The sequence below is a fragment of the Pundamilia nyererei genome, unplaced genomic scaffold, assembly GCF_000239375.1.
Source record: "Pundamilia nyererei isolate P.nyererei 1_Seehausen unplaced genomic scaffold, PunNye1.0 scaffold00092, whole genome shotgun sequence".
Classification (NCBI taxonomy): domain Eukaryota; kingdom Metazoa; phylum Chordata; class Actinopteri; order Cichliformes; family Cichlidae; genus Pundamilia; species Pundamilia nyererei.
Window position 1 is genome coordinate 1,711,717 of NW_005187493.1, and position 14,199 is coordinate 1,725,915.

The 14,199-nt window shown below is 44.1% G+C and overlaps 1 protein-coding gene across 2 annotated transcripts in view; it reads left to right on the forward strand.

The window, feature by feature from the left end:
- The window catches only part of LOC102196276 (low-density lipoprotein receptor-related protein 1-like), a 97,097-nt gene that overhangs the window by 64,053 nt on the left and 18,845 nt on the right, over positions 1 to 14,199 (forward strand). For both annotated transcript variants that reach the window (XM_005739581.1, XM_005739583.1), the window contains exons 24-41: positions 990 to 1,187; positions 2,178 to 2,382; positions 2,532 to 2,696; positions 2,784 to 3,028; positions 3,552 to 3,683; positions 4,512 to 4,739; positions 5,176 to 5,350; positions 6,886 to 6,980; positions 7,093 to 7,242; positions 7,408 to 7,548; positions 7,784 to 7,909; positions 8,027 to 8,158; positions 8,278 to 8,412; positions 8,676 to 8,805; positions 8,921 to 9,047; positions 9,136 to 9,287; positions 9,423 to 9,547; positions 10,611 to 10,985. In XM_005739581.1, coding sequence (XP_005739638.1) covers positions 990 to 1,187; positions 2,178 to 2,382; positions 2,532 to 2,696; positions 2,784 to 3,028; positions 3,552 to 3,683; positions 4,512 to 4,739; positions 5,176 to 5,350; positions 6,886 to 6,980; positions 7,093 to 7,242; positions 7,408 to 7,548; positions 7,784 to 7,909; positions 8,027 to 8,158; positions 8,278 to 8,412; positions 8,676 to 8,805; positions 8,921 to 9,047; positions 9,136 to 9,287; positions 9,423 to 9,547; positions 10,611 to 10,985 — 3,036 coding nt within the window. The remainder of the gene's footprint in view (positions 1 to 989; positions 1,188 to 2,177; positions 2,383 to 2,531; positions 2,697 to 2,783; positions 3,029 to 3,551; positions 3,684 to 4,511; positions 4,740 to 5,175; positions 5,351 to 6,885; positions 6,981 to 7,092; positions 7,243 to 7,407; positions 7,549 to 7,783; positions 7,910 to 8,026; positions 8,159 to 8,277; positions 8,413 to 8,675; positions 8,806 to 8,920; positions 9,048 to 9,135; positions 9,288 to 9,422; positions 9,548 to 10,610; positions 10,986 to 14,199) is intronic.

The window sequence follows — 14,199 nt, forward strand, 5'->3', positions numbered from 1 at the left end:
TAAATAGTCAACAGTGCAATAGACCTCAATACTTGAAATGTGCAATTCACTTGTATTTTTATTTTTTATTCCTATTTATTCTATGTATCCCCTTCGTATATTTTATTTATATTGTCTCTGTATTTATATGTGTGTGTGTGTGTGTGTGTGTGTGTGTATAGAATTGAGTTACACAGGAGGGGGAGAAGAAGTGACCCTTACTATACCTCATCACTGCCAAAACAGCAGAATCGAAGGGTGGTTTGGTTTCGGGATGAAGGAAATGAGAGGCAAGCCAAGCAGGAAACTGTGGTTGGAGAGGATGCATATCGCCAGAATATGGTATTCTTTTTGGACAATAGACAGTACACTGGAGACAGGAAAGGGGAACATATTACATTGTTTTAATGAGAGTATATGACATGTAAAAAGATTCATGAAGAAAACCTAGCTAGTGTTTTCTGACTACCAGTTTTAGTTTATGAAAAAGTGATTATTAAATGTCAAAGAAAAAACTAAAGAGCTGATGTGTTTTTAAAAAAAATTATTAAAGTCATTAAAAGTGCAATTTGGGAAAGACAGAAAATACTTAATCACTTTATATCAACTTTGAATTTTGTAATCCACATAAAGAATGTAGCTATCTCCCTGCAGCAACGAGGACACAGATTTATGATGCTGCCTCTCACTGCCAGGTCTTAGAGACTAGCCACCAGCACCCTGTCATTCATCCTGCTGCCCGTATGGCTGCCTGTTAGGTACAGATAACTCCTGTCTTATTTACACTGAGTTTTAATTACCAGGGATTAGAGCCACTTTCATACCCCCTCCTTTGCTGGTCAAGCCACACACTGCAGAGGAACAGGGCTGCAGGGTTTTCGATGCTGCACACCAGAGCCATTTTGGAGCGTTTTGAGTACCAATCAACGGTGACCAAGCAAAAGTTTTAACCCTTTATGATCTGGTTAGCTCCATATTTTAGGATATTGTTTTTTTTCCTCTTTCCACAGATCCTTTCAAACCCTTTATCATTTTCTCCAACCGCCATGAGATCCGCCGCATTGATTTGAATAAGGGAGAGTTCAGCGTGTTAGTTCCTGGGCTCAGAAACACCATAGCCCTGGACTTCCATCTCAACCAGAGTGCCCTCTATTGGACTGACGTCGTGGAGGATAAGATCTATCGTGGGAAGCTGTCTGAGAATGGAGGTGAAGCCTTGTACTGTAACAGGTTTTTATGCCTAAAAGACCTAAAAGCACCACCTCTTTGGTTTGTTTTGACAATCGAGGGTCCGCTAAGTTTCATGCCAGAATGCACGATCTTCATCAGTGAAAAACAATTCTATTTGCAGCTGAAAACATCTGGAAATTGGCCTTCCAATTGCAGTGCAACGATTAGGTTTTCTAGGATTTTATTGAGCTGAAAGGAACACATTGGAATGCAGGGCCCCTTTTCTGTGCTTAAAAGCAGAATAGACTGTAGAGTGTGTACAGCTATGCTGCTGGAGCTGTGGCTTCTGGGTAACAGAACATCAGATACTTCATCACATAAGGTCAGACCGGTCAATCAAGACCTGCTGCATCAGGCAAGCAAGGCGTCATCATGGCTGCAGCAGCAATAATGAGGAAATTATGTGCACAAGTCTCCACTTATATTGTGCATCTTACTGTATGTTTATTTGCTTGTTGTGTGTCATGTTTACTTACACAGTCCATAGGCTACATGCAGCAGTATGTGTATGCTTTCATTGTGGCAGAGAGGATAATGACTCGTGTAATTAGACCCTGATTAGGAGCCCAACGGAAAATGAAAGGGTTAGAAAGGGGCTGGAAAATGTGCCTCTTTGCTCCTGGAAGACAGCACACATTTGAGAGCTTTTCTGCAATTGTAGCATCACCACCCATGCTGAACAATACTACTGTATTTACCATTTGATTAAAGAAAATCGCAGAGTTAACTTCTTATCCAAATAGCTCCATTGCATTTACATAATTTGTCAAACTAAAACTGGATTAGCAGTTAAGATTAGAAATGTAGTCGTCAGCAAATCCCAGCCTCTGCAGCCTTTAATGCTACATGTTGAGATACTGTGTGAATTTAAAAAATGTAAGCACCCCAGAGGAGTGTTTATTTTATTGAGTAGTGAGATGAAATATGATGTTTGAACATATGCCCTGATTTTTTTTCTCTTCTTGTAGCTTTAACCAGCTTTGATGTGGTAATCCAGTACGGGCTGGCGACACCAGAGGGTCTGGCAGTCGACTGGATAGCGGGAAACATTTACTGGGTGGAAAGCAACCTGGATCAGATAGAGGTAGCCAAGTTGGATGGAACCATGAGGACCACGCTACTGGCGGGGGAGGTGGAGCACCCCCGAGCTATTGCTCTTGACCCCCGGGATGGGTAACAGCTGTTTATTCCGCCTCCTCCTCATATCAAGGAGAACACGTTAACATCACGTTACAATGGCTCTAATTGTTTTGGCTGTAACTACGGAGCTTTTTCAGTTATAAACCTTGCTGACTGTTTCATTTCGTGTTATGGTTCTTTAGGATTCTCTTCTGGACAGACTGGGATGCCAGTTTGCCAAGGATTGAAGCTGCATCCATGAGTGGAGAAGGCAGGAAGACTATCCATAAGGAAACGGGCAATGGAGGCTGGCCAAATGGACTCACTGTGGATTATTTAGAGCGTCGCATCCTGTGGATTGATGCCAGGTTGTACAGAGGGAAAAACATGAAAATATTTGCACATAAATGTTCAGTAATACTCCGAAACATAGCTAAAACTTGTGCTTTATGCAGGTCTGATGCCATCTATTCAGCCAAGTATGATGGTTCTGGACTAATTGAGGTTCTGAGGGGCCACGAGTATCTGTCGCATCCGTTTGCTGTCACCATGTACGGTGGAGAAGTTTACTGGACAGACTGGAGGACCAACACGCTGGCCAAGGCAAACAAGTGGACCGGGAGCAACGTCACAGTGGTGCAGAGAACCAATACGCAACCCTTTGACCTTCAAGTGTACCATCCATCCAGACAACCACAGGGTAGGAAACAGACGCACACTCATGTATGCACCACCATTCAATCAATATATGGAAAGATTACAATCTGAAATTATCTACAAGTTTCTGCCTTCAAAGTTGTTAATTGTACATTTTGAGTTACTGACAGTTATAAACTGAATCACCCCACAAGAAAGTTTGTGTAAGTCAAGACCACTACAGTCAGTATTTCCATCCGCAGTCATTTATAGTTGGCCGTTCTGAGACCTCTCTGACCTCCATCTGCTTATAATGAAAGCCTAAGGCATGTGACGAGACACCAAGGCATCGATAAAACTGTCAGAACAGTAATTAGACAGGAACACCATGCAAGGGGGGAGCTGATTTTGGGAGGGGGGCTGCAAAGTGGCTTGCAGAATTCACGGGGAAAAGAAGTTTTACACTATGCTGAATTTTCTTGACCATTAGGAAGTATAATTACATTTGATTTTAAGCACACATTAAAACATTTCATTGACCTTCATACTTTTAAAATAAAACCTCTTCTGTGCTCATGTCTCCGTAGCTCCTAATCCGTGTGCAGCTAAAGACGGCAAAGAGCCCTGCTCTCACCTGTGCCTCATCAACTTCAATCAGACGTTCTCCTGTGCTTGTCCTCACCTCATGAAGCTGGGCCCTGACAAACGCACGTGTTACGGTAAGGCTGAGCTCACGAACACAAACGCAACCACTGTGGAAAATAGACTCGTTGAGTCTTTCTTAGCCTCCACGCAGTCCCGTTCTTTTCTTGTTTCAGCTTGAATGTTACTGTCTAATCCCTGTCCTTGCAGAATTGTTTATTTATAATTTATTTTATTTTTCTCTTGGAGAAAAAGAGAGAGGATTAAACAGACTTTTTTTTTTTTTTTTTGTTGCTTTGAGGTCTTTTTGCTGTGACAGCTTTGGAGCGTATTGAGGTGTCCGTCTGTAAAATAGTGAAAGCTGGCCTGTTTATTCAGTGTGTGAGTTTAATATTCAAGGCAGCACTTTCTATTATCTTCGGCGGTAATGGAATGGAGAGCCCCATTCTGTCTGATGCAAGCATCAGACACATCCCCCAGCTTCCACCACCGGCTCTGGGATGGCCAATACAGCCCGGCGCTGTCATTACTCTGCCCTCTCCGGCTCTCTTTCCCTCCTTTGCTGTCTATCATTTAAGCCGCACACAGTTAAATGATACTTGACTGTTGAGACCAGTGCAATTGCAATGTATCTTCACTGATTGAATTCGCTCGCTCTACTCTGGCTGTGCTATTGAGTTAGCCAGCCAGACACAATCATTAGTCAAAAGATGCAATTGGATCAACTGTTTGTTCAAGTGGCAGGAATAATGCGTGGATGTACTGATCCATGCTGTAACCATCTATCCGCAGCTCTGACTCATGCATTAGTGTGTACTCGTGCATTTGACTTGAAGCTACATTTAACTCCCGATTACTCACATTGAATACCAAGGGTCCACGTCAACATCTTGTGTCTCCCGCAGAGTCTCGCCAGTTCTTGCTGTACGCTCGGCAGATCGAGATCAGAGGAGTAGACATCGACAACCCGTATTACAACTATATCATCTCCTTCACTGTGCCGGATATCGACAACGTGACTGTGGTGGACTATGATGCTCTGGAGCAGCGTATCTACTGGTCAGATGTCCGTACTCAGACCATCAAGAGGGCGTTCATCAATGGCACTGGAGTTGAAACTGTGGTTTCTGCTGGTATGATGGAGGCAACACGACACATTATAGAACATAATTAAAAGGCTCATTATTTAGAGCCTTACTTTAAGAAACAAATATAGCAGGGTAATTTTATCAGACTGCACCAAGATTTTTCGTCCAGTAGTTAAAAATGAATGCTTCTCTCACTTCTAGATTCCTAGTATGCAGATGCTGTTATGTACAAGGGCTCTACACAACAAAACTCATTAGATCTATGCCAGCTAACTCTGTCTTTAAAAAAAACAAACAAGTTAGCTGGAAACAATAAAAGATTCAGGTGATAAAATGTGTCATCAGTTGTCCTGTTAGCCAACAAATGCAGTACTGCATTTTCTAACCTATGGACACGTGTCCATAGGTTAGAAAACATCTGTTTTTTAAAAAAAAAAGGCTGATTAATAAGAGTTTGTTCGTGTTCTTCATCTTTCATCAGATTTGCCCAATACTCATGGTCTGGCTGTCGACTGGGTGTCCAGGAACCTGTTCTGGACCAGTTATGATGCCAACAAGAAGCAGATTAATGTTGCCAGACTGGACGGCTCCTTCAAAAATGCTGTCATCCAGGGCTTAGACAAACCCCACTGTCTAGTGCTCCATCCAGTACTGGGGTTGGTCTCGCACACAAATGCACACACACACTCATACTATAAAGCTGTCATGTGTCGCCACGCTGAAGCTTTCAGAAATTGCTCACAGACACCCTCCTGGCTTCACCTATAACTTGCAACAGATACAAGCAGAAGTCTGCACAAAGACACACACAAACAATCATACAAAGTCTGTCTGGCAGGTTCCCCTCTGTGTGCGCTCACAGTAATTCAGTTCCTGACCTCGGAGTGTTTTGTCACTCAGGAAGTGGTTCCAATCCTTCTCCCCTCATGCCGCCTCTCTCTGTCTTTTTTTTCTATTTCTGTTTCAAAAGTTTCTGTGCTCAGAGTATAAATAATTTACAGCAAGTGTCTCTGTTGTTTTGTGTTTCTTTTTCTGTTTCTCATCACTTTCTTCACTGTGTTTATCTTACATCCTGTCCGTTCCTGTCTTGCCTTGCATAAGTTTTTCTTTTTTTGCCAGCTCCATGAACTCAGTCTTTTCTCAGTCCATCAGAGAATAAAAAAGTCCATCTGTATTCATATACTCAGTTTTGATCTGCCGGAATATGTGGGCTTTTGTGTGTTTGAGGTCAGTGAAGAAAAGATATTTTCTTAGGACAAGTCTCTGCCTCTGTGTGCATTATTTCCACTGTACTCCTTCCTCTCTGTGAAAGGCTTTAGCCTCCTTAAGAGGAGGAATGTTTCCGATCTGAGCATTGTTGGCGTGAGAGAAAATGAGAAGCAGATGTGAGATCTGTGAGCTCTCCCCTTTTTCTGGCACACAAACACGCTGACCCCACCAAAGGTGGGTGGGGTCAAAGAAAGTTGAGGCGGGGCAAAGAGTTGGGAGGGATATGTGTGTGCGTGTTTGTGTGTGTGTGTGTGTGTGTGTGTGTGTGTACACAAACATGACAATATAGGGGTTTATATGCTTCAGATGCTTTATTTAAGGATAGTTAACAAACAAAGGAAGGGCGTGGTGGCTCTGGCTGGATTTAACAGAAAGTGAATGAGCATAGAAAATGTGCAGTCCAAACAAAGTGGCACACACACGTATATACATGTTACCCTCTATACTCTGCATATGTGCATTTCCTCATGACAGTTTGAGAAGCAGTCATTTATGTGAGTGCATCTGGTGTGGGAGATTAAAGCTGTCAGCGGTTGATCGGGACATTAATTAACTGCTGAACTAAACGCACTGAAATATAGTTTCTTATTTGTCAGGTTTTTGCCAGCTTTATTTCTGCCTCACTCATCGTCATTACAGTCTGTTGATGCGATTTTGGCTTTGAAATGAAAACGGCAGATTGCGTTTTAGAAAAGTCCAAATAAGCTCGCGTGCAGTTCGGTGTTGCTCACAGACCTGATGCTCTCATTTCTTATCGATAACATCACTGTTGTTCATGCTTTAAGTACCTATAGGCTTTATGGTTTTCAGTGGCGTACTACCACGGTTGGTTCAAGTTTAATAGTGATGTAGTAAAATTTCTCTCTCTCTCTCTTCCTGTTGCGCATCATATCTTTGTGGATTCTCTGCGCACCTCCATCAGGAAGCTGTACTGGACAGATGGGGACAACATCAGCATGGCCAACACAGATGGCACCAACCGCAGCGTCCTCTTCACCAACCAGAAAGGCCCTGTTGGTGAGTTAGCGGCTCTTTTCTGTGACTGTATAAGCGACAGCACCCCCTAGTGACAGGGCAGATGATTACAACTCAGAGCTGTCTTTTTTCTTTTCCTTTTTTTTTTTTTCAGGCCTCTCCATTGACTTTAAAGCTGAGCAGCTTTATTGGATCAGCTCGGGAAACAGCACCATCAACCGCTGTAAACTGGACGGCTCTGGACTTGAGGTGCTTGAAGGGGCCAAGGGCAAGCTGACCAAGGCTACTGCTCTGGCCATCATGGGTAGGTATCCAGAGTGCATTAAAACGGCATTATTCATCTTGCGTGATACTACTCTTATCTGGCTGTGTTGCATTGAAAATTGCTCCGGTTAACACGGTTCTTGTAGTGTGAGATCAGGTTTTAATGGAGAACGCTGATCATCCTCCTGTGCGCTGTGTCCTGTAGGAGACAAGTTGTGGTGGGCGGACCAAGGAACTGACCAGATAGGAACCTGTGACAAGAAGGACGGTGGAAACTGGAAAGTCCTGAGGAACAGCACTTCTCCCATGATGCACATGAAAATTTATGATGAAACTGTGCAGAAAGGTGCAGAGTTTGGTGCTGCAAGCCAATTTTTCTGGGGGGTTTTTCAGTCTTTTTTTGCTTTGTGAAATTGCTCTGCAAAAAAAATAGGAAGAAGATATGTCCTTGTTTCATTTAAGATCTCCTGTGCAGACTGCATGTAGCCCAGAGCTTATGTGTGTATCTAAAGCACATCTGTTTATGCCTCTGTTACTAGTCTTTGATTTGTTTTATTTGCTCTTTGCTTTTGTATTTCCAGGCACCAATCTTTGCAGTAATAACAACGGAGACTGTTCCCAGCTGTGTCTCCCCACCTCCCCAACCACCAGATCCTGCATGTGCACTGCAGGATACAGCCTGCGCAGAGGGCAGCAGTCTTGTGAGGGTACGATGCTCCCATACCCATGTCATATGCCTGATTTTAGACAATCCTGGATATATGAAGCGATGAATGTGAAGTGATGCCACGCTCAAAAATGAATATTTTATTTGTTTGCTGTAGGTGTCGGCTCTTTCTTGCTGTACTCGGTGCACGAGGGCATACGGGGTATTCCCTTGGACCCATCAGATAAGTCTGATGCCCTTGTACCAGTGTCGGGCACCTCCCTAGCAGTGGGCATAGATTTTCATGCAGGTAAGAAATTCTCTAGTTCTGCATATTTCGTGTAGCTGAATTCACTGCTCCATAAAATATTTGTTAAAGCTACTAGATTCCTTTTTTAGTCCAACTCTGTGTTTTACTTGTTCCCACAGACAATGACACGATCTACTGGGTAGACATGGGCCTGAGCACCATCAGCCGGGCCAAGAGAGACCAAACCTGGAGAGAGGACGTGGTCACTAATGGCATCGGCAGGGTAGAGGGCATCGCTGTGGACTGGATTGCTGGTGAGAGAAACTGCGTCCCGGCTCATGCGTACTAAATTTAGATAATGACAGTTAGACATACTGATAAAGAGCGTTTTGCTTTTCCTCTCTGCACATTTATCATGCTTGCACATACCGCCTGTCACTGTTAAAAGCAACAGTGTGGACCTGTTGCACTAAGTGAGAAAACAGAAAGTAGATGCAAAAAAAGAGAGAAAAAAGTATTATTTCCAGGTCAATGCGGTTTAAAAATTAGGAAATTGTTTCGCCTTCATCCTCCACAGGAAACATCTATTGGACAGATCAAGGCTTCGATGTGATTGAGGTGGCCAGGCTGAATGGTTCCTTCCGCTATGTGGTGATCTCGCAGGGCTTGGACAAACCTCGTGCCATCACTGTCCATCCTGAGAAAGGGTGAGAACGAAGGACTGTGCCAGGTTCCTACTTTAGCTTCTCCTTCTGTGATTTATCTCAGTGTTGATTACTGCGGTATTTGGTTTTCTGTCTTTGCATGCTTTGGCGCGAGCAGCTACCTGTTCTGGACAGAGTGGGGCCAGTATCCCCGCATCGAACGCTCTCGCCTCGATGGATCTGAGCGAGCCATCCTCGTCAACGTCAGTATCAGCTGGCCCAATGGCATCTCCATCGACTATGAGGTACACCGCAACAGATCATTTTTTACATTTATATCGCTGACTTGCAGCACAGAGAGTGGGCCTAACATTACTTAATGTGGGAATGCAGGATGGTATGCTGTACTGGTGCGATGCCAGGACTGATAAGATTGAGCGCATCAACCTGGAGACTGGAGAAAACAGGGAAGTGGTGTTGGGCAACAACAACATGGACATGTTCTCTGTGTCTGTGTTTGAGAGCTACATCTATTGGAGTGACAGGTCAGATACACCATTCCTACTCAGTCTTATCCCTCTTTTTGCGAATGGTCCTAATGTTTATTTATAAATATATATATTTATATCAGCAAACGTCAGCTTGTGTTTAATGCTGATAATCTGTCTGGTGTCAACCAGGACGCATGCTAATGGCTCCATAAAGAGAGGCAGCAAGGACAATGCCACAGACTCTGTGTCACTGAGGACTGGTATTGGGGTCCAGCTCAAAGACATCAAGGTTTTCAACAGGGCCAGGCAGAAAGGTAAGCAAAGTGTGCTTTAAAGGTGACCTGTTACGCTCATTTCCAGCTCCCCATTTTTATTCTGGCACTCCCTGGAATAGCTTTGCATGAATCGCCTTTTAAAACACTCCTTATTTACTCTTTAAAGGTTTTTATGGAGCACCTCAGTTGATCATATCTTTGAAACTTGTTATTTTAGCTCCTGTGTCCTTAAGCTGCTTCTTTCTAAAACCAAGATTTTCTTATGACTGGCTGTCCTTGCAAACAGGACGCAGTGCTTGGAAATTCATGCTGAGCTGACGTCATCTAAGCCCTGAAGTTGAAAAACAAAGTTCTAGATGAAGCATGTGTGAACCCTGAGCTTATCACCTTAGAACACATATGCGTTATTATTATTTAATATACAGCAGTGGAGAGTAAATTTTCCCTATTAAGTTTTAATTTCCTAAATTAAAAATGTGCAATAATGAATACATCGACATTAAATCTGAACAGAAAAGTGGACAAAATCGTGTTTTTGTTTCTTAAAATTTCAAAACTTCTAGATTAATGTGCAAAAGTAGTTTTTGCAACAGTGCAAATACATAAATACTTACAAATCCATAAGGTTTACACTAAAGCGTTGATCAGTCACAGTAAACACAGTGTTACCACCACACAAAAATCCCCAGCATCACTAAAGGGGCAAATTTCACTGACGGATTGGCCAGGCATCCCTGGGCATGTATGAGTGCGCTGTGCACGGGTTTCTCATGATAGCTGAGAAGCTTGTTGGAACAAAGACCTGGAGTAAAATAGCGCACTGCTTACTTGGAGTTAACATGTCAGAAACTGTTTGATAAGCTACATTTTTTTGTGACATACTTTTGAGAGCTATCTGCAGACAGCAAAGCTAAGATAACAAACACAGGAAATGCTGGAAAGTCTGTTCTCGACGACATCATTGCTTGGCTGCGCCGCATCGTCTGCCTTCACATGCCGCTACATATATTCTATAAAATGAGTAAATATAATATAATAAGAGTCAGGTGAAAATATATTATCATTCAAATGTATATTTAATTGCATTTTGTTCTCTTTACAGGAACAAATGTGTGCAAGGAAAACAATGGCGGATGTCAGCAGCTTTGCCTTTACCGTGGCAAAGGACAGCGTACGTGTGCCTGCGCCCATGGCATGCTGGCTGAAGACGGCCGCACGTGCCGCGACTACGATGGCTACCTTCTCTACTCGGAGCGCACCATACTGAAGAGCGTTCACCTGTCCGACGAAAACAACCTGAATGCCCCCATAAAACCATTCGAGGACCCCGAGCACATGAAGAACGTCATCGCACTCACTTTTGATTACAGAGGAGGAGGAGGCAAAGGAGCTAACCGTATCTTCTTCAGTGATATTCATTTTGGCAACATCCAGCAGATCAGTGATGACGGGTCTGACCGCAAGACTGTAGTAGAGAGTGAGTTTTCCCGACTCTTAAGTTAGTTTTCTTAATGCTTTGTGCTCCGTCCAAGTTACTAACATGACATGGTGATCTGGCCTAAACCTCCCACCCTACCCCACCCAAGGTTTATGGCTCCTGTCATTTGTCCAGTCATAAGACTCCCTGATAAGAAATCTTCCTGGAGAAGAAATCTGCTGGCTTTTCCCTAAAATACTCATATTTATTCTGTAGATGTAGCCAAAGTAGAAACAAAGGAAAAGCATTTTTTTTTAGAACAGAGTGAGAAGCAATACAATCAGGCTGAGAGACAGATAGACTTTCATTCACCTTATCTCAGCACAACAGAACACGGGTGCACCGTTAATGTTTTACTTTAATCTCTTTTACAAGGAATGTGTGATATTCCCGCTGTGCATGTAAAGCAACAAATCCCAGAGCAAAGTTCCTGCTCAATTCAAGAGCAACTGTTGTTCAAAGCAATGATGCTGACTGTTGCTGTGAGAGCTCTTGAGTTGACTTTGTTCATGAAGGCAACGCTGACGTCCAGTTTATCTGTAGTCTTTGATCACGTTTTTTTAGCTTGTGCTTTTTTGTCGATCCCAGTTGCCAGCAGTTCCTCGCTGTGCGCAATTAAAATAGTCACGTTATGTCAAGTTAGCTACTCGTAGTAATACTGTCAGGCAGCAGCCATAGCCACATCCCTGCTGTCTCTTTGTCCATCCCTCTTGAACAGCCTCAGTAGGTCCTGCCTGAACTTTTCAGACATCAGCACATAGAGAATAGGGTTCATCACTGTAGAGGAGGTTGCCATAAAGCGTGCAAACACAGCAAAGGGGCCATAACGTGGTGAGGCTCCAGTGGCTCCTGTGCCTTTATCCGCCAGTAAGGCCAGCGTCATGCCGTAGGACGGCAGCCAGCACAGGGTGAAAGCCAGCACCAGCATAGCCGACGTTTGAGTCACTTTGCTTTGGTAACGCTCCACCTGGGGGGCTCTTCCAGCATGCCGACTCCTCCATAGGAACATGTAGATGCTGCCATATGCCACTGCTATGGTAACTAGTGGTAGAAAGAAGGCCACAAAGAAATGAGACAGTCCATAGATCAGCTGGTCACGGTGGGTCTGGAAAGCAAAGCATGCAAGCCCGTCAAGGGCTTTTTGTGGGGTTCCTACAGAGCGAAAGACTAGCTGTGGAACAGCAAGGCAGCAGGCTGGGACCCAGACCAGTATGGCAGCTACAGAGACTCGGCGAGTAGTGAGAAGGGAATATGCTCTGGCAGGCTTCACCACAGTCAGATAGCGACACACAGCCAGTGTGGCCAGAGTAAAGATGCTGGTTGAAGAGCAGGCTGATCCCAGGAAGCCCAGCAGACGACACATGAAGTCACCAAATGGCCAGTGCTGCATGGCTATAGCAGCTGTGTGGAAGGGAAGCATGGAGAGCAAAAGCAGGTCTGAAACGCTCAGAGCCAGAAGCAGGATGTCTGTCCCCATACCCATCACAGAGTTTTGGGGAGACTGTCCAATACGTCCCACCCCTCTCTTCCATCGCTTACATAAGATTACTATCACTATGGTGTGTCCGCTAACTCCCAGCACCAGAATTAGTGAATCTAGTATTGGGACTAGAACCTGTTCCACATTGTCCAGTCCAGGGTCACTGCTACTGTTACCCAACAGATCCTCTGAGCTTGTAGAGTTCAGCAGCAGCATTGTGTCTACAGTTTTGTTGGGTCAGTTTGTTCAATCTGGTCATAAAACTTCTGATCATAAATGTAGGAATGATTAAGGACATTCCAGTAGCAGTGTTCTCAGAAATGACAACGCACAGATTTACAGTTCAAAGTTTAACATGAATCGCCTCAGACTGAATCATGTTAAATACATAAACACATATGACTGTGCTGACTGTATAAAAGTGTACAGTTAAAGCTGCTTCCTCTCGATCTGTTCCACCTCTTATTGGCTTGGTATTGTAGAGGGGAACAAAGTGAGATCAGGCCCCTCCACTGAAGTCAAGACACACCTGATTTCTGAGCTGCTTGCCATTCTTCTGGTTGAACTCCTGTTAAGGGCAAGCGGGTGTTGAGAGGTGAATGCTGTAGATTGTGTGAGTTCAGAGCAGGCAGCTACTCCACATGGCATTCGCCTTCCACAATCAGTATTCCTCATATATCCAGGAAAGGAACTTCCAGAGAAAACCGCAACAGTGGAAAGGATAGTAGATAGTTTGACAGGAAGACAGGATGAAACCAAGTAAGCGGTAGGTGAACTCTGGACTGATTATGATAGAGCAGGACGTGGATGGGCTGTCCAACTCTCTGTGGGAGGGCCTATTGAGGCCCAACATATTTTTTTTTCCCATGCTCTATTTAGTTTCTTCCCATTTTGTGGAAAGGCCTCTGCATTGTCTCGATGTGCATTTGCAGCACAGCCTGCACAAAAAACCTGCGCTGATACAAAAAATAAACAAAGAGCGACACAGTGAGATAGTGTTTGCCTTCAGAATCGGGGTAATTATTGACTCCCGGCCTGATGGCAAACACTACACTGCTATCATACCTACTGTAGATAAACGGCCATAAAATCACTGTCAGCAGAGCTCAAGACCTGTATATTCAGCTTGCCTGTATTGGCACAAGCAGCGCGTGAAAATGTAGAGAATCTTTGGTAGCCCTAGATCAACAGTAATGTGATTTGAGCAGACAGTGGTGGCAGTTTGTGATTTAAAATTCATTAACACCGCTAAAGAAAGAGGAAATGGGGGTGAGTAGATTTCACGGCGCTCTCTATCGATTGTTAGGGTGTTGATTTATGAGCGCGAGAAGCGGGGGAACGGTTGCCTTGCGTGTTACGATGCTCCGCTTGATTTTCAGTCGCTTTGCTTCTCTCAGAGTCCCATAGCGTGCGCTGGACGCGCGATGATTCACGTCTGCGGTGTCGCACTGGAGATATTGAGGTGTAGTGTGAACTGTCCCACCTGGTGGTAAACCTCACCGTTGCTTTGGCCTGACATCTGATGGGATGAGATCATATCCAGTCCTAAGAAAAGGCTGCTTTAATCATTAGACCTGCACTGTTCCATTGCAGCAGCTGCAGTAACAAGTAGGTGACTATTACTTATTATTTGGAGCGGTCTCTGACTCCATGAAGCACAAGTTACAGTATTTGTTTGTGTCTGCGTCGCGTGTTTTCTCAATACCGGTGCAGCTGTTCTCCATCTGATGTTGC